The sequence below is a fragment of the Eleginops maclovinus genome, chromosome 2 (genome assembly GCF_036324505.1).
Source record: "Eleginops maclovinus isolate JMC-PN-2008 ecotype Puerto Natales chromosome 2, JC_Emac_rtc_rv5, whole genome shotgun sequence".
In the NCBI taxonomy this organism is placed as follows: domain Eukaryota; kingdom Metazoa; phylum Chordata; class Actinopteri; order Perciformes; family Eleginopidae; genus Eleginops; species Eleginops maclovinus.
Genome location: NC_086350.1, coordinates 12,206,378 through 12,229,747, shown reverse-complemented (window position 1 = coordinate 12,229,747; position 23,370 = coordinate 12,206,378). Strand labels below are relative to the sequence as shown.

The 23,370-nt window shown below is 41.5% G+C and overlaps 1 protein-coding gene across 1 annotated transcript in view; it reads right to left on the bottom strand.

The window, feature by feature from the left end:
* Window positions 1–23,370, bottom strand: part of tmem266 (transmembrane protein 266) — a 25,168-nt gene extending 1,798 nt beyond the window's left edge. Inside the window, 11 exon segments of the mRNA XM_063874111.1 lie at window positions 21–83; window positions 1,300–1,492; window positions 2,071–2,129; window positions 2,132–2,185; window positions 2,784–2,922; window positions 3,240–3,296; window positions 4,242–4,315; window positions 6,153–6,307; window positions 16,076–16,264; window positions 21,691–21,797; window positions 23,202–23,370. Of these exon segments, the coding sequence (XP_063730181.1) occupies window positions 21–83; window positions 1,300–1,492; window positions 2,071–2,129; window positions 2,132–2,185; window positions 2,784–2,922; window positions 3,240–3,296; window positions 4,242–4,315; window positions 6,153–6,307; window positions 16,076–16,264; window positions 21,691–21,704 (997 nt within the window). The 5' untranslated portion in view covers window positions 21,705–21,797; window positions 23,202–23,370.

The window sequence follows — 23,370 nt, the reverse complement described above, 5'->3', positions numbered from 1 at the left end:
GGATTAATGTTTCTGCTCACCGCTGCTTTGCTCGCTGTAGTACTGGCTGATGTAGTTGTTCATATCATCTTGACCATGGTGATCTGGAGGGGAAAAAAGTAGCCACTTAATTCTTCAAAGATATAATGAAAGTGAACCCAGTGTGAATTTAAATGTTAATCATAGGTTTTTTCACAGTTTGAAATATTTATAACCATATACATTATTATTCCAACTTGGTTATCTTTAAAAATAAAAGGCATAACTTTCTCTAATTTGGCATTTATTTAATAAAGGGTTTATTAGTTTATTACTTAATACATTGTTATTAAATGTATTAATTTTCTAACTATATAAAATATAATCAATAATTAAAATAAAAAACTTGACCTATTAATAATAATCAACAAAGTGTTAATGAAAAACATTTGGTGTGGATGAGGTCCACAGATAAATCAATCCATGTGTTTATACAAAGTGCTGTCCAAGGATCCGCAGAACGGTTGGCATATGTCAATTTATGTTTGGGTTTCACATATTAATTTTATCACTGTCCCAAGAGGGAGCCCTCATTGTTCAGGCTTTACTGGGACAGGGACCATCTCCAGATGATCAATACCACATGAGTATATGAGCAGAGGCCCCCGTTAAAAGGATGTCTGACTATAAACAGCATAGCTCAGATGTAGGCAGTTCCCACGATGATTTAAAGCTTTGATAAAGGAAAACCTCAGTGTTTTGAGCCCTGACAGCGATTTGTTGCATAAGTCATGTAACATATGACCTGTCACTTTATGAAAGCTTTATAGTTAATTGAGGTGTGACAGCGGAAATGTTGATTGCGAGACAAATGTTTTTTAAAAGAGGGCACCAATTAATAAACGCATTCGTACGCCCACGCATGCAGCTTAACAGCAAGGATTTTTTAATACTTACAGAAGCAGCAAGGATATGTTGTGCTTTCAGCTACATATGTTTCTAGAATAGCCTACACATTTTACAATCTTAAAATAAATCAGTAGTATTGTTTGGAGGATTTTCCAGTTTTTTTTCTTCCTAACTCAGCCAAAGCGTTTAAAGCTGCATCCTTCCAACACGAGGGTGTGCGCATTAATCCTGTATAATTATTTAGGAAATGTAATAATAATAATGTCATGTTACATCTGTCTTTATTAAAGATTTGATAATTGTGCAATGAATATCTAAAATCAGGACAGCCCCACTTCCAACATTAGCCATCTCTTGCCTTGAGAGGCTCAGGACACCCAGAGGTATTTGAAAGCCTGTAACACAATGAAGTCAGCTGTTCCAGACGGTTACCTGCAGGGCCCCCGGGCTCTCTAGCTTTAGATGGCCCGTGATGCTCGGACGCCCCAGGGGCCAGTCCGTCCACCTCCTGGAAACTGTTGCTCTGTTTACCCCACATGTGGTGGATCTGCATGGCTGCTTCCCTCTCTGCCACCAGATCCAGGTCCTGCTGTGCCAGGTGGGCCCTCAGCTGCCTGATTTCAAACTGAAGACAAAGAGAGACAAATGGAAGAACCGGAGAAAAGTCTTCATAGTGAATAAAACACACAGCCGGTTTAACACTTACTGTATATTCTACCTAATATTTCACATGTTGTCTGTTGTGTTGTTTCATTACTTGCGACGCAGTTAACCTTTACGTATGCGGTACAACAAGTTTATGCCTCCCTCTTATTTCTAAACTCTATCCTTTTGCAGTTTAACTTTCAGACACACAGACACTGTTCTCTTCCTCTGGGCAGACAACTGAGAAATAAAGAGCACTCATAAAGTTAAGACTGCAAATGCCTTGCGAACAATATCAAAGTATCATTATTCCATTGTGAGGAAGTCAATAAGTTGCTTTGAGATAATGCACAGTGCTGGCTATCTGATATCCATCAGACTTCTGTGAAAGTATTATCTGGTGATAATTTGGGATACAATTTGAAGAGCATCTTTTATATCTTTTGAGTGCAATGTTTTTCTTTCTTGCATAGCACTCTGCTGCCCTCTGCTGGTGAGAAGCAGCTATACATTATAAACTGAAAATAGGAAAGATATGTGAGAGATAGGAGCACATACTGCCTGTTCCTGGCAGATCTGGGTTAGACGGTCAAGCTGTTCCTCCCTCACAGCCTTGGCTTCTCATACTGCTGGATCTCCATCTCCATCTCCACCTTCACTTGCAGCACATAGGCTAAAAGAAATAGGACATATAATAGTCAGTTTACTTCTGATAAAACCATTAGTCTTGTGTCTGTTGATCTCAATTTCAGATAAACACTTCTTTAGTTAATTCCTCCTCCCAAAGCAGATCTCGTCACACTACATCAAAATATTGTGCACAAGGTGGATAACATAACAATGAATGCTTCAAAAATGTACATCAATCAGATTCAGTTTGATTTGAGGTTGTTTCAGAACATGTGTTTATTTTATGCTAACCTTTTAGGCATTCATTGTAAGTGTTGTATTGTGTGTGTGTGTATCAACACGCAATGCACTATATTCAAAAACCACTAGGGGAAGCAACACTGTTACAAAGAAAATCATTCATCCTAATAAATACCCTGTGTGCACCTTTAGGTTACAATCATGTGCATGTAGCTTGAGCTCCAAAACAACAAATGATGTCATACCTGGTGAAAAGTAAAGCCAAAACACAAACATTGATAGAAGAACCTCCAGACTGAATGTAGCCAATACCGCAGAGAGCATACTGCAGTATCTATCTGTGTGACCTGACAGTAAAGGACAGGATGCAGAGGACACCCCCCCCCCTCTCCCAGCCTCACCATCAATGATCCTCTTCACCCTCCAGATGCGCAGTGTGATGATCAGACCGATAGCATCCCAGGGGCTGCTTGGGCCGTTGGCCACTGTGGAGGCCACCATGGGGGCCAGTGAGAGGACGATGACAGCTCCATCAAACACCTGAGAAATCCAACACACACACACACACACACACACACACACACACACACACACACACACACACACACACACACACACACACACACACACACACACACACACACACACACACACACACACACACACACACACACACACACACACACACACACACACACACACACACACACACACACACACACACACACACACACACACACACACACACACACCTATTGTTATGTCTGTAGCTCCCACAGTGGTATGACATTGAGGAAATGACACTGCAGTGAAAGGGGCCCAGAGTAACGGGACTAATGGCACCCACGGGAGCTTACCTCTACTTTGTTCTCTATGTAGTCCCATATCCCCAGCACCACAATCCTGAACACCGTCTGATACACACAGAGCGACACAGATGGAGGCAGAGAGTAGGTTACACACAGGGGGAGACTGGCTGATGGAGGCAGAGCATGGTGGGTAGTAATTCCCAATAATAAACCTGACAGTCCCAGTCAATGGCATTTGCAGTTGTGATTAAGATTTCTTTCATCCCCCCACTGGCTATTCATCAACGACATCTTATTCACACACACATCACGGGTGGTGTTAGAGGGTTTCATCCAAAAAATTAGGGACATCGCATTTAGCTTATTCTGCTGACACAGCAGGGGCTGCAGAGGATGAACAGCTCCCCCTTTGTCGCTGTTCCTCTTCTGCCTTTCTAAGCCATCATCCTTATTTCAAGTTTTCAGGTTTGCAGTGGAGCAGAAACCAGCCAACCTGCTGTTTGTACTCCTTCTATGCATCATTGTGGGAGGGGGGTAAACTCCTGCTACACATAAGTTAGCAGTGGGGTGGTCAAGTGTAGGAAACTAAGACAAATGTGGCTCGCTGTAAAAGAAAATGGAAATCAATACAGCACACCTGAGGCCTTCCAATTATCTAAAACTAGGAGCAAAGAAAAGCTCCATCTGCATTTTAAGGTGTTGGTGCTGCGGATCAATCGAGTAACCTGAGGGGGAGCAACTGTGCAGGCTTTAACAACACCAGATAAACAAGTTTTAATTCACAACACTGATGTGGATCTTTGTCGTGTGATTTCGCAGTACACTTTTAAATGTAGCCATACCTGAGGTCACCCCCTACCAATCAGAATCTGATCAAGCTGTGACAGAGGACACGGGGCGTTTCATGCTGTGGTTAGTATCATAATGAGGATCTGTCGGTGTTCTTCACTAGCCCCACATACTGCCCAATGTAGCAATAATGGACAGGTCGCTGCATCAGCTGTAAGTGAGACTGTTTTTGTGTTGAGCAAAGAATGGATGGAGACTCACCTCAGTGAAGAACACAGAGAGAATAGCCAGGCTGATCCAGTGGATGATGCTGGCAAACTGGAGTGCATTATTAACTGTAGGAAAAAAACAGAATAACATATATGTTTTAAATTGTTCCTGTTTAAGAACTGCGTGCGTGAGCTGTTACCTTCTGCGTAACGTTGAGAGGGTGCAGCAAAGTGGTAAAAGTAGCACATTCATGCACACACACATACATAAAAGCATAAGCATTAAGCAGTATCATAAATATGAATTCAACACATACACGCATGTGTCTGTATCTTCCCGTCTATTCATCAGGCTAATTGTGGACAGCCTGTAACAGCGCTCGGCTGTCAGCAGAGGCATTTCTCTTCACGCGCCACTTCTCCTCCCATCTGTCTTTGTTTGCCGTGTTCACTGATCTGTCTATCTGTCCATTTATCTTCCTCAATTCCTCCTCACATTCATCCGCCAACCAACTCTGTATATTTGGATTTCTTTGTCCACTAATCTCCCTTCACGCATTTGTCTTACTTTTCCTTTGTCTGCCCTGTCTAGTCAGTCAGTCAGTCATTCCTGTGGGAACATTAAGGACTTGTTTGGATACTGCTGGAGCGACATCTCCACCACGTGTGTTTTTCACTCAGCCCCCTCTTATCAAAAAGGTATGACCTCTGACCTTCCCGTTATGATAAATGAGGATGCCTCAACCATGCCACATGATGTATATGAAGGTGATACTTGGGGGACATGGGTCACAGTGGTATTTCGACCACTTGACATTTTGTGTTAACAGTGGAATACTAATTCTAGGATTATATTCCCCAGACCATGATTGATCAGAGCCCCAGGACACAGGATAGATCACTGACTCATTATACAGGACACATATCAGCACACACACACACACACACATATATGAATAGTGTATACATCCAGATCTAAAAACAGTCCTGAACAACTAAACATCATTATAGTATAGTATAACGTTTTGTAGATATGGTGACAAGTTGTCCTACTTTTAAAACAATCTCAGTGCAATTATGTCATCAATTTGGGCAAACGTTATATTTCAATTCAAAGCAACAAGTCTGATGATCAATACAATCAATTTGCTTTAATTAAGGCAAACCAGAGCCCCCCAAACGGTAGATAAACTGTATGGTATAGTAAGGGGTTTAAAAGAAAGTGTATTGGGAAATAACCACATAAACAAATGATGTATTTGCTAAAAGCTATTAATATTGTTGGCTTATACATTGGTCTGGTTTATTTATTGGTCTAGCTAGTGTTGATGCTCTTTGTTGCCATCATTTGAGCATATTGAATCTAACACTGTTAATATTATGATTGGCTATAACAAAAGAAGTCTTGCCAGAAAAGGCAGGTGACTGTGCTTGTTGTTCACAGTGTATTAGTAAAAGGTGTTACCTGTGTTGTATCAGCTGCAGGTAAACAGGGCTCATGCTTTAGAAACACCTTAACCATCACATATCTGTTTCAACAACATGTTTTTTTCATACTGTGAGGCAATCTTTTAAGATTTGTTTTCTTTGTTTGCTTTATAACTTAATGAGCTCAATTTATACATTCATATCTTAATATTTAGATGTATTTTGCCAGATATTCTTCCATCCAAACTGCAGTTCAGTCTCATTAGATGCAGAAAAGATGGTCTACCTGCAGCTGAGTGTTTGTGATAATTATGTTCTCCTTTGTCATATATCTTGAGCCCATGTATCGACCCGTTGCCTTTGCATTGCAATTAGCAAACAATTGTGCTGAGTCGTCCACTTTTTCCTCCCTCTTCGAGAATGCTATTGCGGCCCAAGACCATAAACAATGAGTGTAACAAATCAAGTCTCTGATACATCTACATCCCTATTTTGTGACAGGTGACATCACACAGTCTTGGTTGGTTTCACTCACACTGCAGCAGCTTGGTGTCGATGAGCAGCTCCAGGGTCAGCAGCACCACCACCAGGATTACGCAGGCCACCAGGAAACAGTTGAATCCCGCCGACAGCAGACAGACCTGCCACAGCGCTGCCCTCCGCCCGCAGCATGGCTTCAGCCAGTTCGACCTGACAGAGGGGAGGAAAGGGCCTTTAGAAGAGCTATGGGGGCAGAACTAAACGGGACTTGTTCCTGTGTTATATTAAAACACATTGCGGATGTGCAGATATGACAGGCAGCAAGCTAGGTCAAATCAACAAAACACAAACGGTGAGATGTATTCAACCTTGACTTTGCTCTGTCACGGTTCTTCAAAGATTTATCAGCAGAGGGCACTATTCTGCATACACTTTCAGACCATAAATGTTCATTCTAATTAATTCACACTCTTAAATCTAATGTGAAGCATAAATACATGTTCTGCTGGCTCCGAGATGATTTATTATAAAGTAATTATATTCATGAATTCATAGTGTCATTTCTCTTCTCATCTCCGAATGAAGCAATTCATTGTTGCCTTTCTGCAACATCCCACTTTCCCTTAGAGCACTTCCTTAGTAGTAGTTCTTTTAGTATGAGTGAACCTTTCTTACTATAACAGCCATCAGTTTGTTTATGCCTATTTTTGGAAACGGATTACATGACGTCTGTTTTAATCCAAATTCAGGCATTAAATCATCTATTTCTGTCATATCACAACCTGCTTGTATACTTTATGTATCACTTATATCATTCCTGACTAAAATATCAGAACATCTAGGGGTTGATACCTAATTCACCGGGTGTTTTGTGGTCTCTATTTCTATCTATGTTGAGACTTATTAAACGCAATAAACCTTACAGAATGTTCGAGAGAGATTAGAGACTCTGTTAATTCCCTCCCTGCTGCTCCCCTCTGTGACAGGACAGGTCTCAGGGTGACAACTGTCTAGCTGACTGGCTGAATGCCCATCTGTGCGATTGTTTTTCTAACAACCTGGTATGGTATTTCTACTTTTATTACAGCTCTGGATGACTGACTAGCTAGCTGGCAGTCGGCATGTTGTAGCTCTCCCGGCATGACAATGGAGCTACATGCGCACCATCTGGGCGCAGTCACACCTGGTTGGCTGGTTGTTGAGAGGATCACAGTGAAGGCATGAAATTGGGTTTGTTATAATAAGACACATATATTTCCTGATCCGAGAAACTGTCATTCCTACAACTGATTCAGCAGTCATTGCTTAATACAACATGCTTCCAATTTTTATATATTGTCCATTAGTTTGAAGTTTCCCCAATGCCATTTGTGTGCTTTTTCCTTTGCCAAGTATATTGTTCCCGAAAATGTGAATGTCTAGGCCTCAAATCCGTCCCTTCTATTCAGTTCAAGTTCCACCTCCGACTGACTGAGACTCTGGGGGATTTAATGTCAATAAATAATGTCAATCTCCACTAGCATACCGGGATTTCCCTTCCTGTCACATCTTTACTTTACACCCACACACTACTCAGGTGTATTCTCAGAAATTTTGAGTAAAGGAAAGGTGTGTGTGTGTGTGTTGGGCAGGTGTGTCATTTCTTTGAGGTAATACTGAAGAAGGGAGTAGATTTCTGGAAAAAAAGCAGCTATCTGTTGTCACTTGACCCCAATAGTAGGATAGCTCCGGGCAATGTCTGTCAGAGGACAAAAGAAGATGCAATTTATTCTACTCTCCTCTTGGTTCAGCTCAGAAAGAAGGAGGGAAACGCTGAGAGACGAAATGGGGTGCAGGCGGTTTAAAGGCATTGGGCATCATCCAAAAGTAAACTGGAGAGAGAGCCAGTGTGGAATGAGGGCAAGCTGGACATGGAAGAATGGAAAATCAAGAACAGAAGAAGAAACAGATGGAGTTAAAGGATCATTTTGGTTTACTATAACTTGTGTCTAATTTTGTCGTGATTTTATCCATAATTCCTGTACTAAATACTAAGGCTTCAATTGTTAGGCTGTGTGAGTGGAATGAAGGGCGGTCAGAAGATTATACAAAAACAGAAAATAGAAAAAATTACTGTAACAATTTCATGAAGCTGAAAAAATGATGCATGATTTTGTATTGTATTGTGCTTTATAATCTGTTGAATGGTGTAATGACTACTCAAATTATCAACTATTAAAACTCATTGGTGTAACTTTCAAAAACTGTACTTTTTTTGTACATTGACATTTCAGGTATGCTTACTTTCAGTTTGAGCTCCATATAACTTGTCTGATGGTCTCTTCCCTCTGAGCCCTTTGGACTGCACAATAGCAATGTCAGCATTTTCCCAGATCAGAGTAATACGTCTGGAGAATTGGATTCATGGCCACAACTATACACAAGTTATCCTTTGGGGTGAATAGAGATAGGGGGATTATAGTAAACTCCGGCGCTTTGTAGGTGCAGCCGAACATCTTTGCCACCCTTCACCCAGGTCATCAGAGAGGCTGGAGCTTGGCCACGTTGTGTCAGTGCTCTCTGGGGAACTAAAGGCTGCCCTCGTCCCCCTGCAGCAACACTCAGTACCTGCAAATGCCAACAGATTAGGAGTTCAACACCTGGTGTGACAAAGAATTGGTGGAGGGTAAAGCTGTCATTAGCAGATACCATGGAGACCACCAGCACCAATTTGTTCCCAAGGAAAAATGTCAAACCCCATCTGCCAGTGGAGGAGAGCCAAAAAAAAAAGGAACATTTACCTAATGATACACCTTACACAGAGTCACCGGACATTTGTAGACCATTAGTTAAAAGCCTGTATAAGCAGCACACACTCCAAGAGAAACCTCAATACCTTCAGGACTGAAAAAGAATGATTTAGCTCATACTGTGTGGAATCATAATTCATTCAGACCTCTCCCACAAGCCAGGCAGAAAAGGTATTAATTTAATAAACCTGTAAAGAAAAACCCTGTCTGGAAGCAGAGTAAATGGCAGTGATGGATTACTCCAAGCTCAGAAACTTAATTTTAGGAAAATCTCTTTAAACCTTGAACACCGAGGACCTGAAGTATTTATGAGAAAGTGAGGCTGTTTCAGTGGAGGAGTAAGGAGGGGAGGAAATCACCTCACTCATTCCCAGGGTCACAGCAGGTGCTGGTCGATTTGGCCATACCTTAAGGGTTGGACATGAACAAATACTGTATGTGCGTGCACAGGCAAACATCACACACATGTAGTGTAAAGGACATTTTATGGCGGAAATTATGATGCAGGGGGTGCAAGTGGGCTGTGGACGGTTCATAAAGACATTAACAGGCCAGTGGCTGCAGTTCTGATGGGGGGATCGAAGTGCGCCCGACAGCGGCACAGAGCGATGGGATTAGATCATGGGACCGATCAATAGTGGCCTTAGATGGAAGTGATGGCATGCAGCACACGACAGCGGTGGCAGCGAGCCTTCTGCAGGATGCTCAGACAGCATTCAGCTTACAGAGTCGTCAGGCAGCGGGGCTAACAAAGAGCAAGGTGTCTGGTCTCTGTTGGGGCCTACTCACACAGACAGGAACGGGTTCTGGCTCCAGCTTTAGCTAAGTAACTGTTGCGGAAGTGGGGAGCCTATCAAAAGGAGCATCTATTTCATTAGACTGTCTCCTGTAATTGAGACAGGATAAAATACAATGTAACTCATTGAGGTACAAGTTAAATGGAAGTTAAATCAAAGGGGTGGTGCTCCGTTTGTGTGTTTGTGAGTAAAGAGATGGAGTGAGAGAGAAGGGGAAGTAATGGGACTGAAAGACTCTATCAACTCGTCCGAGGTATTGATTGTAGCGCACGCACACACACACACACACACACACACACACACACACACACACACACACACACACACACACACACACACACACACACACACACACACACACACACACACACACACACACACACACACACACACACACACACACACACACACACACACACACACACACACACACACACACACACACACACACACACACACACACACACACACACACACACACTCAGATTGTTTGCTAAGGAAAACCTGAAATAGTGTCACTGTGAACAACTTATACTGCTGTGCAAGGCCTCTAAATAATTGATTGGTTCTCTTGATTGATGTTTTGATTGCACATCTACAACAGAGCGACTTTGCTTGGTGAAAAACTCCAGGACATTATTACAGACCTGTGGCAGCACTGACACCATTACATTGGCGTCAAAGAGGATTTATTGTGCTAAAATGTTGAAAAGAAATCTCTATGTGGCCTAGGCTCAGACTACTGTGAATAGCAGCCACTTATTTATCCCAGCAGAAATGAGACTTTTGTTCAGGAATTTAGTGTTCTCTTTTTCATTGTATATGAACAATGTTATTGTTGTTGCAGTTTCATTTTTTAAAAGCTTGATTTTTCTTTCATATCATGTGACCTTTTGACATCAAATCAATGCAGAAGCCTAATAATATACTGGAAGAGTAGGACTCTTTCACGGTATTGGAATCCTAAATATTAAACATTATTAAATTAAAGACTTCTTTAATCCTCTCTTTGTTATCGTAAGAAAAATGGAAACTATGATACTTTTAAGTGGCAAAGTTCTTCAAAAATTCTTTAGTAAATGAATAAAAATGAGTATAATGTTGACATCATGTAACAGGGTCCCTACCTGCAGCTCAGGACACAACATACATTTTTTAAATAGCCTAAATATTTTTTGAAAAGTACTTGTAAATGTTTGATTATTATTATAATGCTCTTTCTCCAAGTGGCAGACATCTCATTAATCTCATGCTGGCTGTAAAACTGGAGAAAAACATTTGAATCGAATGTATCCTTTGAAGGTGTGAGGGGCAATGTCAAAAACACGGCAGCATTTTGAAATGATACTACTAGACTCAGGATTTCTGTCTCCTCTCAATTACTCTCTCCCTGTACTGATAACTATATAGCCCCGTGGTGCCTCCAGAATAAACTTCAACCAATTCACACCAATCTGCTGAACTCAGCAGGCTTGGGCAGGGGAAAATGGACCACAACTGTGCCCCTGCAGGCTGCTGAACAGCAGAGGATGAAGGACTTCAACTCATTCAGGCTGTTCATACTCTCTGTGTCACACTTGTTCCTTGATTTATTTCATGCACGTGAATAGGCATTTTATTTATTCCCTGATATATGCAATTTCTTTAACTTGAGAGCTTCTCTTCAGCACTTCTGTGAAATCACAGGTTGGGTATCTGCCCAGATTTCTTGGAATTCAAGACAAATGCCAGCATAACAACTCGGTATATGCTTTCCTGTGTAACCGCTGCTGAGTCATCTGTGTTATCACAGCCAAAGGAAGCAAAGACGCCCTGAGAGAGCAAAACCAGCTAAGCAATAAATATGCTGAATAAAGGAAATGAAATTATCATAGGTAATCAATTGTACATTTTACTTCCAAATCTCATCGCTATTAATCTCTGACAGTCTCAGGCCTACGGGGAATTAGCCCTTTTGTGGTAAATTAACAAATCATATGAAAATGCCTCATTGATTACTGATGCCAATAAATAAAGTTTAGGCTTAAAAATTCCCTCTGGGTTTAAGTAAACTCATTTATTTTCTTAGGAGAATGCAGCCAGTCTTTCGGGTGCTATTGGCTATCATCTCTCCACTCCTTGCATACTACACTATCGGTACAAGCTAGCAGAGGGGACTCGGAGCAGGTCTTTGCCAGAGAAATGGGCCACGGATACTAAGCAAATGGAGATGGATGGGGCTCATGTGCAGAGCAGCAGACAAACTGTCCCTGATAAATGGGTTTTCACCAGGACACTTGATCTCTCTCGCTCTCAGCCTAAAAAGCAATCTCACACTTTACATGTCTGTGAATATTAACAAACCCTCAAACCCCACACTCAAATGTCATCTATTGTGTCGCACATGGTGCCAGGCAAGAAAGACAATTTGATGGAGAGGACTGTTCCTCCATGTGTTTGAAATAGAGTCAGAAGGGGGAGGTAGGGAGGTAGGTAGGGAGGGGAGAGAAATCCTGCTCTCTTTTCAAAGATCCATCAACAGCACAGGTATAGTATGGGTGTGCTTTCAAAGCCCCGTGAAATATTGCTGCTGCCAAGATTCACAGTAAACTTTGTCAAGGTCCGTCAGTGCTGTGTTTTATAGAATAGATTTTCTAATGATTTATTTTTTCTTCAACCTTGAGTCTGATTTGGTTTGTTTGATTATATGCTTGTTAACATACTGCTGTATACATGCATTATAGTGACTGCAGAATGTTGGTTCATCAGGAAAGTCTGAAACCTGTTGGGTAATGTAATTTCTCTAGGCTGGCCTGGGCTCACAGCTCACTTAAGCTTATATACATGCGTTGTCCAACATTTCCCCAGACACTGTATCAGGAACTGTGGCTGTCAACCATACAACGTGTCACAGGGTTAATCCCACACCACCGTCCAACATGGACAGATATGACATTCTAGTTCCTTGAATTTGGCTTCTAAAGTGTGTAGGAGGGTCGTCCTCCCGCCATCATTCTCTTTATCCCCTCCGCCTCTCCTCTTCTTAAGTCAAAGAGACACGTTGACCCATATGAACCCTCTGTCATTGCTGGGTTGCCTCGAACCTCTCTGCCTGGCCCATGGAGATCAGCGGCATATGGTACTGCTGCTGTGGGCGGCAGGCTGATCTGGGGATGATGACATAGGACAAGTGCAGCACGCTCAGGGAGATGCTATCCAGGAGCCTGAGCTCCTACCAGTCCAAGGTCATGATGACAAGGTCAGAAGGTCCCTCCTGCTATACATTTGGTCAGACTTGTAAAACGGAGCTGCATTTACGTACAGTGTATAATGAAACAATACACAGCTTTTAACAATTATTTTGTCCTCTGGGTATGCTGTGATATGTGACATATATATTTATAACAGATGCAACGTTCATTATGTTCCAAACTTCAACCAGGTTTGAAAAGAATTCAAGTTGCGACATTTTCGGTAAGGTGCTGGATCTAATCATAACGTAGAAACATGACAAAGCATTCAACTATAAGAAACCCCATATTCAGTAGCTTCAAAAAATTGATCCAATATTTAAAAGGGCATCCTTTTAAAATAATACAAATGAGATGGTAATTAAGTGACCAAAGGTGGATGGGAAATCACAACGCTGTCATCTTTCTAGCACGTTCTAGAGAAGATGGTGCTGCCAAAATCTATTAATATATCCATCCAGCTCACCACTGCACAGAATCTGCAAGGACTGCATGTGCCCCTTGTAGTCCGCAAGAACATCCACCTCCTACATAACCGCCCACGTTTCCCGATGAAGAGCCACGAAGAGCTGCCATGCAATACTAAATGCGCATCTCTGGTATGTAATCTTCGGCTGTTTTTTTCATAACCGTAAGAATCAAAACAAATCCACGGTCTCAACATTAAAGATTAAGTAAGAGTCTTTACTTATCATCATTGGACGTTGGTTTAAAGCTCTACCTTTGACCATGATCTAAACCGAAGCACTGATAAGAAATATGAACTCTACAAACCAAAGAAGTTATGGTAATGATCAAACTGAAATCAGAATGCACCAGTTTATGTACTAGCACAGGATAGAGTCACGTCAACAAAACGACGTAAATAGGATATAAAAACATCTCAGGATCAGGGATGCTCAATATATGTCTAATATATCAATATATTGATATGAGACTTAAAACGGTATCATATCTGATACCCTAATGTGGGTAGTGTTGTTTTTCATAGTTTTTAAGGCTGCTTAGTAGTTGTGTAATGCATTTTCGGACCTTACCAGACTGTTTCTTGTTTGCCATTACCAACTTTGTTATGATACTTACATTCTTGATGATTATTTATCAGATATTATTGTGTACATTTTTTCTGAATACACCAATAGTCAACCGTATAACGTGACGCAATCTTGGGGTATTTTTTCAAATATATAGTGATTTTTTAAATTGTATAAATATCTAATGGCCCTACACAGGAATCATAATCCATAGTCGTAGAAGCTTTAGAAAAAACTAACTAAACATAAAGCCGCTGCAACACAATGAAATACATTCTTGTACACAATCATTTACAGAGCACTGAAATTAGCCTACAGTATGAAAAGTAGTCTCTGTGACCACACATACCAATGATCAAGAAAAAATAGAGCAAAAAAAAAAACAGACAGTTTAATGCTTTGCCATTGGGATAGTCTTTATCAGTTTTAAATCTTGCAGCATACACATCCCACCTTTTTACCATTCCTCAAACATGAGTCACAAACGCAGCCAGAAACTGTGGCGACGAGCTCTTCCAGAAGACAAATGTGAGCATGAAACTGTGATGACAGGTATGTCCTGGAATGCTTGTGACCTGAACATCAGGAATTCCCATCTAAAAAGCTCAGTGAACGTGTTGTGAGACTCGATTGATGTCTGATAGCACACTGTTTTCACCCGTCCGCTGAATTCTTTCAGACTGCTTGGACTCTGATATCAGAATGAATGGCGTCTCACTTTAGTCATAAACATCATTAACATTGTTCGCTTTACAAATCCCTCAGACACATATCTTGGCAGTGAATAACTTTTCCACTGCAATATGCCAAATCCCAGGGGACCAGGGTGTCATATGGTGCTATTTGAGAGTGCCCACTGTGGTGATAATTTTGCTGGGCAGCCAGATCCTCCCCTCTGCTGTGGCATTGATATGTGTTTTCTTTCCCCTTTGTGAGCAACACAGAGAGGTAAGCTATGAGGTATGATGAGAGAGTGGGTGTTTGGGACAGGACCCATCTGTCCCTGCCCTGTCCCACAGAGCCATCGGCCCGGACTGGGCCAGACCAGGTCATGTCCAGCCGGACACAGTCAGCTCACACACCGGGGCTTGGATGGTAAAAAGCAGGATGCTCTAATTAAGCCTATGCTGTTTGTCAACTTTCTCTGCATGGATGCCAGCATCACTCATTTGCCAAAGGGTTGTGAGTCACGCTTCCTGAGTGGAGAGCCATGGACACTTGCTACAGGGGTGCTGTAGCAGGGGCGCGTCCTGTCCTGAGAGTACTGAGCCTGCAGCGTGCCGATAAGAAAACAACACAACCCTTGACAAGCAGGCCTGGTGGACAGAAACAGCACCGCTACAGGGCTCTGACATTTCAGGGAAGCTATGGTGCTAACAACTCTCCTTGTTTTCTTCCAGAAATCGACATTATGAACAGAAGCCTGTCTGGTAGTGAGAAATTGCTTTGTCATTAAGCTGAAATGAACACATCAGTGGGAACATTGACCATTTAACATGGTGACACCAATAAATTCATCACCAAATATCCTCGACTCCCGCACTCTAATATAAAATGAGGGGTGATTCAATACGGCAGGTGTAATTACCATGTGCAATAACGAGCAATGGGGGGAGTGACGGCGTGCTTTTCTCTGCCAGAGTAGATTATAGATTGTAGTAATTGCGATTCTGCCTTAATTATGGATGTAGTACTTTCACCAGACAAGCAAAGTCTCCAACACATATTTCTAGTATTTTAACTATGATGGCAAACATCAGGAACATCATTCAATATGTAATTACATTTTAGGTGTTTTATTATATAAATAAATTATTGACAGATTTCCTTGATAATAAAACTACTAATTTGTTTTGAGCCTCAGCAAAATGCATAATCTCTGATGTGCTCTAAAAGTGTAAAAGTGCACAGTTTTTTGAGCTTGCATTCCTGGGATACAACGCCTTTCATTCCAAAAGGACCACGCTTAAGAAGCTGTTTCAGGTCAACCAAACCTCTCACTACTTCTTACCAATAACTAAATCATTTCTAGGGATTGTTTTACTGACTTTTCGATGTTTTACTGATCAAACTATCAAGCAACAAAAGAAAGTGACGGATGATGTCAAGGTGAATTTGCAGGACGTACCCATCTCTGTTGTCCTCGTCGTCCGGGTTTGAGATGAGCTGGGATCCAGCGAGGGAAATGTCCAGAGCGGCCAAAGGTAAGTCTCTGTAGGCGAAGCTGACCAGCTGGACAGGGGCCGCGCCCTGGTTGTCCTCCTCCACCTGATGGGAGATCACCTCCAGCTCTGAGGCTCTGGACTTTGGAGGAGCCCTATAGTCACACAAAACATAACCAGAGTAGAATTGATGTGTTGTGTCGACCATGGGTGTTTTAAACCACTTTAACCTCATTATATTGTAGCTAAAGTGTCTGCATGTGTTTCACGCTGCGTAGTATTGTTAAGCATCAAGCCCATAAATGTGCTGTACAAGGTTATTTTGAAGTGTGCTGTTTATTTGAATTACCCTACGCACCTACTTTGGGAATGCTCCAGGTAACCGAGTGTGATGATAACTACTGGGACTGTGTTTAATTTTGATGAATGAAATCACAAAGATGGTGTGAAATTCTCTCTTTGCAGTGTTTTAGGGCACCCTCAACAAGGAGCACATTTACCTGGTAAGAAAATTCTAACTGAACCACATTTCTCATTAGCAGTAAGTAAGTCCTAAGCCACAGTTAAAATTGCAATTTGCATTTCACACATGTGGAAACATTTACATGTTCTTGACCAAAAAAGATTAAAGACGTCAGATTGAAATACACATCACAAATACTTCTTCAACACTACTTTGCAAAGCACTCAAATGGTTTTCCGGGCAGCCTTTGGCTTCCGTTAATCACTAAAACTCAAAAACGTTGTTGAGATGAGAGATCGGTTAGTGAACAGTTTCGTGCATTTGCTTTGTTGCCAGCAGTTACCTTTTTTAAACTTCTCCCAGTAACTGCACCATGAAGCTTCTCAAAGATGTGTTACTTCAGAATTGTTTGCAAACCACACTGACATTTTATTTTTACATAATCCATTATGTTGCATTTACATTTCTTAAAGATATAGTTCAATTACTAACGAGATAAAGGACAATAGAGGGCACAAACAGTTTGTTGTTTTTGTGAGGTTAGCTTTATTTGGCAGAACCAAACAAATTGTCATTGTATCTGCCATTGAAGACCTGAAACCTAAATGCGTAGGGGGGGCTGCGATCCTTCGAGCTCAGCCAATTGCGGCCAAGGAGAAGTCAACCTGGAACAGGAGTCTCACCCAGCTTGGCAGCCGTCCCTGTGCAGCCAGTGGGGAGACATCAATAACTCCAGTGCTTAACAGTGGAGGAAGGCATTGATTACAAGAAAGAGGGAACAAAGGCCATTGGCTTGTTGAATTCTTCAACCTCTATGATAGAGCTGAAGCAGAGTCGGAGGAGACGGTTAGTAGAGGATCACCGAGCAATCTGGTAAATGTTAATGTAGGCAGGCCTGCAAATGAAAATAGGTCTCTCTTTTTCCTGACTCCCTCCTCGACTAATAGCTGTTTAATGGACTCCCTTGAAGGGGTTATTTTTGTTTTTTTCACAGAAAACCAAGAATCATTGTCTTAAAAATATAGTCTTTCGTTTAGTGACAAAAACTCTTAAAGTCTTGTGCTAACTACATAAAATACCTTGCCCTTCCTCCTTTAAAACGTCTAATGCGTGTCCCGCTGGATGGGTTGTTTAGCTCGAGGGTCAAGCACCAATATATTAACATGCTTGCCACAAAACACGCCTGCGCATCCCAGTGTTAGCTGTGGACTCGGTACCTCTGACCAACCGCAACAAGGACGCTAATCAGTCATGACAGACACAAACTGTTTAGCGCATCAAATTCACATTTCCAGGCAATCACAGAGCTGGCCAGGAGCCATTATGTGCAGAGCCCAGTGGAGTGGCTGGTTGCCATCCTGGGGAGGGAGTGGAGGCTTCACATCTGAACACCCTGCTCTCTTTAACAATGCAGGCAAGGACAGCCGGTAGCATGCTGAAGGCTGGGATTTTTTCAGAGGCCTGTGATATTAGCAAACGCCAAGAGGAAGCACAAAGGTTAACATAGAGCATTCATGGCTGGAGGTGCAATCTCACACCCATACTGAGCAAGAGCTGAGGCTTATCGTGAAGCTCAAAAGGGGCAAAAAAACATGTTCTACACAAGTTAATGTTTCTAAAAGCATGTCTGGTTTTGATTTTCAGTATATGGTATTGTTCTAATCATACTGCTAATGCTCTTCACACAAATAACAAATCCCAGTCCTGATTAAAAGCATTGATAAAAGTATAATACTTTCTTAGGAATTTATAGCATATGAAATTCATTCGCTTTCTTGAAGACTTTTTTAGTTTAAAACCCAATGTGTGTCTTTAAGGAGGTCTATTTCCTCCTTGTATGTAATTATTGCCAAGTATTGGCTCCTCCAGAGTAAATTGATGCATAGTTATGCCCCCAGCATTTTTACATCACTGACTATAAATCACCATGCAGCAATCAATAGATGTATAAAACTATAATAGCCTGCTGTGATCACTTCTTTCCCCTTCTAACTTGCACAATTTAGTGCCATTTGTCACAACAAGACAAGCTATTATTATTCGTTTCTTCTTGAATACAAAACTAAGACAATGTGTGATAATGATACATTTTCTAGAAGCACTAATTTTCTTGCACCCTTTTGAGTTAAGCAATGTATAACTGAATAGCAGCCACCATTCAGAGATCCAGTAAAACATTTGTTAGAAATACATTCAAGAACACCCTTGTCCACTTGGACATTTTAAATAGAAGCATATTCTTGGCAATCCTCATTGGTTCCATATATCTGAAGTTAAAATGAATTTCCCTTGTAATCTATTCTAGCCCCGGTTTTCCTGCAGCCATCCGTAAGAAAGGTTCTCCAATACCACTGAAGTCCAATATTGCTGAACTCAGCAGAAGTAAAACAAATGTTATCTTTTTACCCTGCGTACTAACACCAGCGAGCATAAAGGAGGTGCAAATGCTGACGTTAGATACATTGAGAGGGAATACGTTAACTCTCAGGGTTGTAGCTGCAGCTGTGGTAACTGCAAGTGAGTCTGTTCATAGTATTATGTGAAGTTAACACGACTCAAAAAAGTGTTGAATCATTTATTTTTTAAAGGACGTATTTGATGCCTCCTGCATGTGTTTGAGCTTTATTATTTTGTATTTTTGCATATTCATTTTGTTATTTAGATTAAAAGGACATCTGAACCCAACTTGTGGCTGATTGGTCTTTATTTCAAATTCCCTGCACGGGCTGTAAAACTGTAGCTGACATGTCTTACAACAAAGCCACGCAACCTCCGCTGTGACTATACAGCACCTTTACAACTTTCCATGGGTACAATACCTTTAAAAAGGTCAAATTACACATTGACAACAGATTATGGTCATTATGATTCAATTCATTCAACACATGACAACAACCAAGTAGACAGAGTATAACAAATACATATTCTATCAAGGTGATAAGGGGTAAAACTGATGCCTGTCACATTATATCTTAAATCATCTATTCTGAGGATATATTTTCTCCTCTTGTCACATCAGTGAGGATGTTAAAGTGCTGCCTCAGCATGAACTTGTGGTTTGCAGAGGGCATTGGTATCATTGTCATTCTCAGTGTTCACTGCCACAAGTATTTCTGGCCAACTGTCTACAACCCATCCGCTCTGTCTTACCCAATAAATTTGTATACGGATACTTGTCTACTCTTCGTTGCACAACAGTCACTGCCCTGATATTATCAGGAAAGCAGGACCAATCTGCCAAATCACTTATGTGGACCTCTTCCACTTTTCCCAGCAGCAGCGGCAGCAGCAGCAGCAGTAGCAGCAGCCCTGACACAAGCATCCGACACAAAGGTACATTTGGAAGATCTTTCAGAAGCTTTCGAGGGCCTAAGGGGAAATTACAGCAGTTCACAATTCAACTGCATCAACAAAGAGTGAATGTTTTTTATTGTTCTTTGGAGTCATTTAGGTCCATATCACCTCTGTTAAGAGGCAGCAACATGTCATCCTGAGCAACAGTGTGGCTCATTGATGTGTTTTTAATAGCCTTTGGACAACAAAGTAAGTTCACTGCACAGAGGAATAAGAACAGTGCAGTGTATCAGGTTTTGGCTACACAGACAACAAGTATTGGTCATGCCTATTAAATGTTGGTTTTGTTCTTTTCAAGGTATTGTTGACGGTGAGAAAAAAATTTTTATCGTCGGATGTATTCTTTGAAACATAGAGCTGAGTGATTACATGTATTACCTTTAATAATAATATCATATATTTGATATTTATTTATTCATATATGTCTTCAGTAAATGTATCATAACTGCAATTGCTAATGTTAACGGAAGATTAAAAAATCTGTATGATGAAATTAAAAATAGAAATAGCTGCTCAGCAGTGACGAAGCTAATCAGCACTCTTTATTGTAGTGATTGCGGAGAGGACTCATTATAGAGAAGTTAAAGAGCAGCGGGGCATTGGATCAGGACACTGAGGTTAGTTGCAGTAAATGTTAGCTGACCCATTCCAAAGCCACTGGGTGTGTGATGTTGGCTTTGTGCGCTGAATGAGAAATAAAGAACAGCTCTACAGGCCAAACAGGAGGAACACTGCCTCATCAGTGTTTCTGTATCTTCTGTGTTAAAAATTATGCTGGCACGGCTATCAATCTTTCCATTTACCATACTGTTTCTGACGGTTTAGAAGATGCAACCCTGTTTTTCCACTAAATTGTTATGTGAAATATGCAAAATTAATCCTTTTGAATTTGTTGTATTTGAACATCTAATCATTTCCCTATCCCGCCTCCCACTGTTTCCACAGCAAAGATGCTACAGGGCTAAGGAGAGAGAGAGACAGGGATAGAAACAGTGTGCAGGAAAGAAAGAAGGGGGATTTACAGCAGCATAAAATCAAGAGAGCAGGTGTGAAAATAACTCCTAAAATCTCTTCCTGCAGGAGAGTTCCAATCTGGCACTGCATTCATAAGCATTAAATCATGCCTTTGAACAATTAATCTTTCTATTTCTGGTTACAGATGTTTTGACCCTAACAAAACACAACAACTGCACTAATGTACTGGTCTGAGGCCGGGACAGAGCTCTGTGTTGGTTGCAAGCAGCATCCTGTGCCTTTAACCAGAAGATGCAGCTGACTGAACCCATTTTGCATTCACCCTCTTCCACTCCACTCCACTCCACTCTACTCTACTCTACTCTACTCCACTCTACTCCACCTCCTCCCACTCCACTCCATTCCCCCTGCTCCTTCTTCCCCCATCTCTTAGCCCCAACCATGGCTGTCATCAGAATGCAGGGGCTGTCTGGAGGACCACACAGAGCGTAATTATTAATAAGAGAAGATGACAAGTGAACATCCCTGCTGAATGCTAAGAGGTGCCAGCGGAGACTGGAGATGGCAGGCCGCTCTCTCACTCAATCTGAGAGGCGGGACGAGGCCAGGCTCCGCTTTCCAGCTGATCCCTGTTCAAAGTCATTCACAGGATGTGCATGAAAATATGCAGATCCCATTCTGATAATCAAACCTTACCACGCTGAGACTGCTAGTTCACAAATAGAGATTCAAGATGTTATACTCTATCAGATGTGTAACAAACAGGGCTCTGGTTGGTGTTATACTTACTGGGGGTTGCTCATGTTGAGGTCCTATGTTGAAAATAGACGTCCACACTAAATGACCCAAAGTGTTAATGTGATTTCACCACTCCAGAGACCTGGCTCCTTCCAAACCTATAGCAAAGAGAAAAAGAACAGTTTAATTACTGCAGAAAAGGAAATCATGAAGCAAATAATGGGTCTAACGTCCATCTGCAGAGAGAGGGCTAAATATATAATGGGAGCAGCTTTTTTTGCCAACTGCTGTTTCCAAGGTCATAAATAATCTCAAATCTTGTACAGTTTAGTATAATAACACAAATGGAGTAGAAAATGGTCAATGAAGTATTAGTGCTTGTGCTTTTCCTGAAGGCGCCCTGTCCTGACTTCAGCTTTAGATATGCTCCATTCAACTATTTTCCTGGGGAGCACTAAACTGTAATAGATTTGAAATCTCCCTCAATGTACGCTCCGCTCTGTGGATCAGCGGCTGAGAACCTCACATCTCTTGCATAGCAAGTACAGCAGGATGCTATGCTCTTTGTGCCATCGGATAGAGAGCCATTGATGTCCAGGTCGGCTGAGTGAAAGCTCTCCCCAGCTGTTTTGCAGGAATAGGCATGAAATGAGCACACAGGGAAGACACAATCATGTAGCACTGCTTTAACATGAATCATCTTCTAGCACAAAAAAGTATATCTGAGTATTACAAAGTTAAAGTAAAACTTAAATAAGCCTCCTACAGGAGATGTGTATAACTGCAATGATTATATTTTTGCATTGTTGTTTGAATTTTCCACAACATTTCATGGATGTTGGATAGAGATAGAGAGAAATCTTCAGCAGTAGAGAGGTAAGGAGTCAGCAGTTGCAGCAGACCACAGCAGAGTAATGTAGTGAAGCACAGCAGATTAAATGCTACTCAGGATGAATTAGCCCAGGTCATCCACGGACTGTGATTGATACTGTTTCACTGCAGCACCCCACAAAAATGTGGTATATAGCATAAAACAAATTGATATTGATGTGTCCATCAGAAAGTCACACAGCCAGAACACTTATCTAGGTATTTCACTTTCTGCAAGGAATCACTGTGGATGTATGATCGAGCATTTGTTTCTGTAGGTGACTTAATGCAATGTATTTCTGGTCCTGAAAATAAATCATAGTATCAGGGAGATTGAATGACAATCAGCATCTTAAACTGCTTCTTATTACTATAAGTACAGTCTACAGTCAAGTGCTCCATCAGCGGAGGTGGCTGTCCACAAGGCAGCAATTTTACTATTTCATATAATAACACACGCACTGTGGACCATCTCAGGCTTTCTGCTTTTCACCTAATAAAGAAGCATTTGCAATAATTCCTCCACAACGTCGTAGCCACATATACAGTTATTGGGCTGTTAACATTTCCCCACAGAGGCCATACAGTCTTCTTTTTGTTGTTGTTGAAACCAACACAAAATGCTGTATGCAACTAAACAGCGCGCATTAAACCAACACTGACTGGAAAAGAAGCACAACATACACACTAACCTCTTATGTTTTCTACATTGTGTAAGTGGTCGTGACTCCTTTGCCCTCGCACTGATGATGGTAATATCTCACTTCTCGCCAATGATGGTTATGAGGATGAACAGTGTGAGGGATGCTCGGATCTTGCTGTGTGTAGGCTGCGATTCCCCTCAAATCTGCGTTGGCCGAG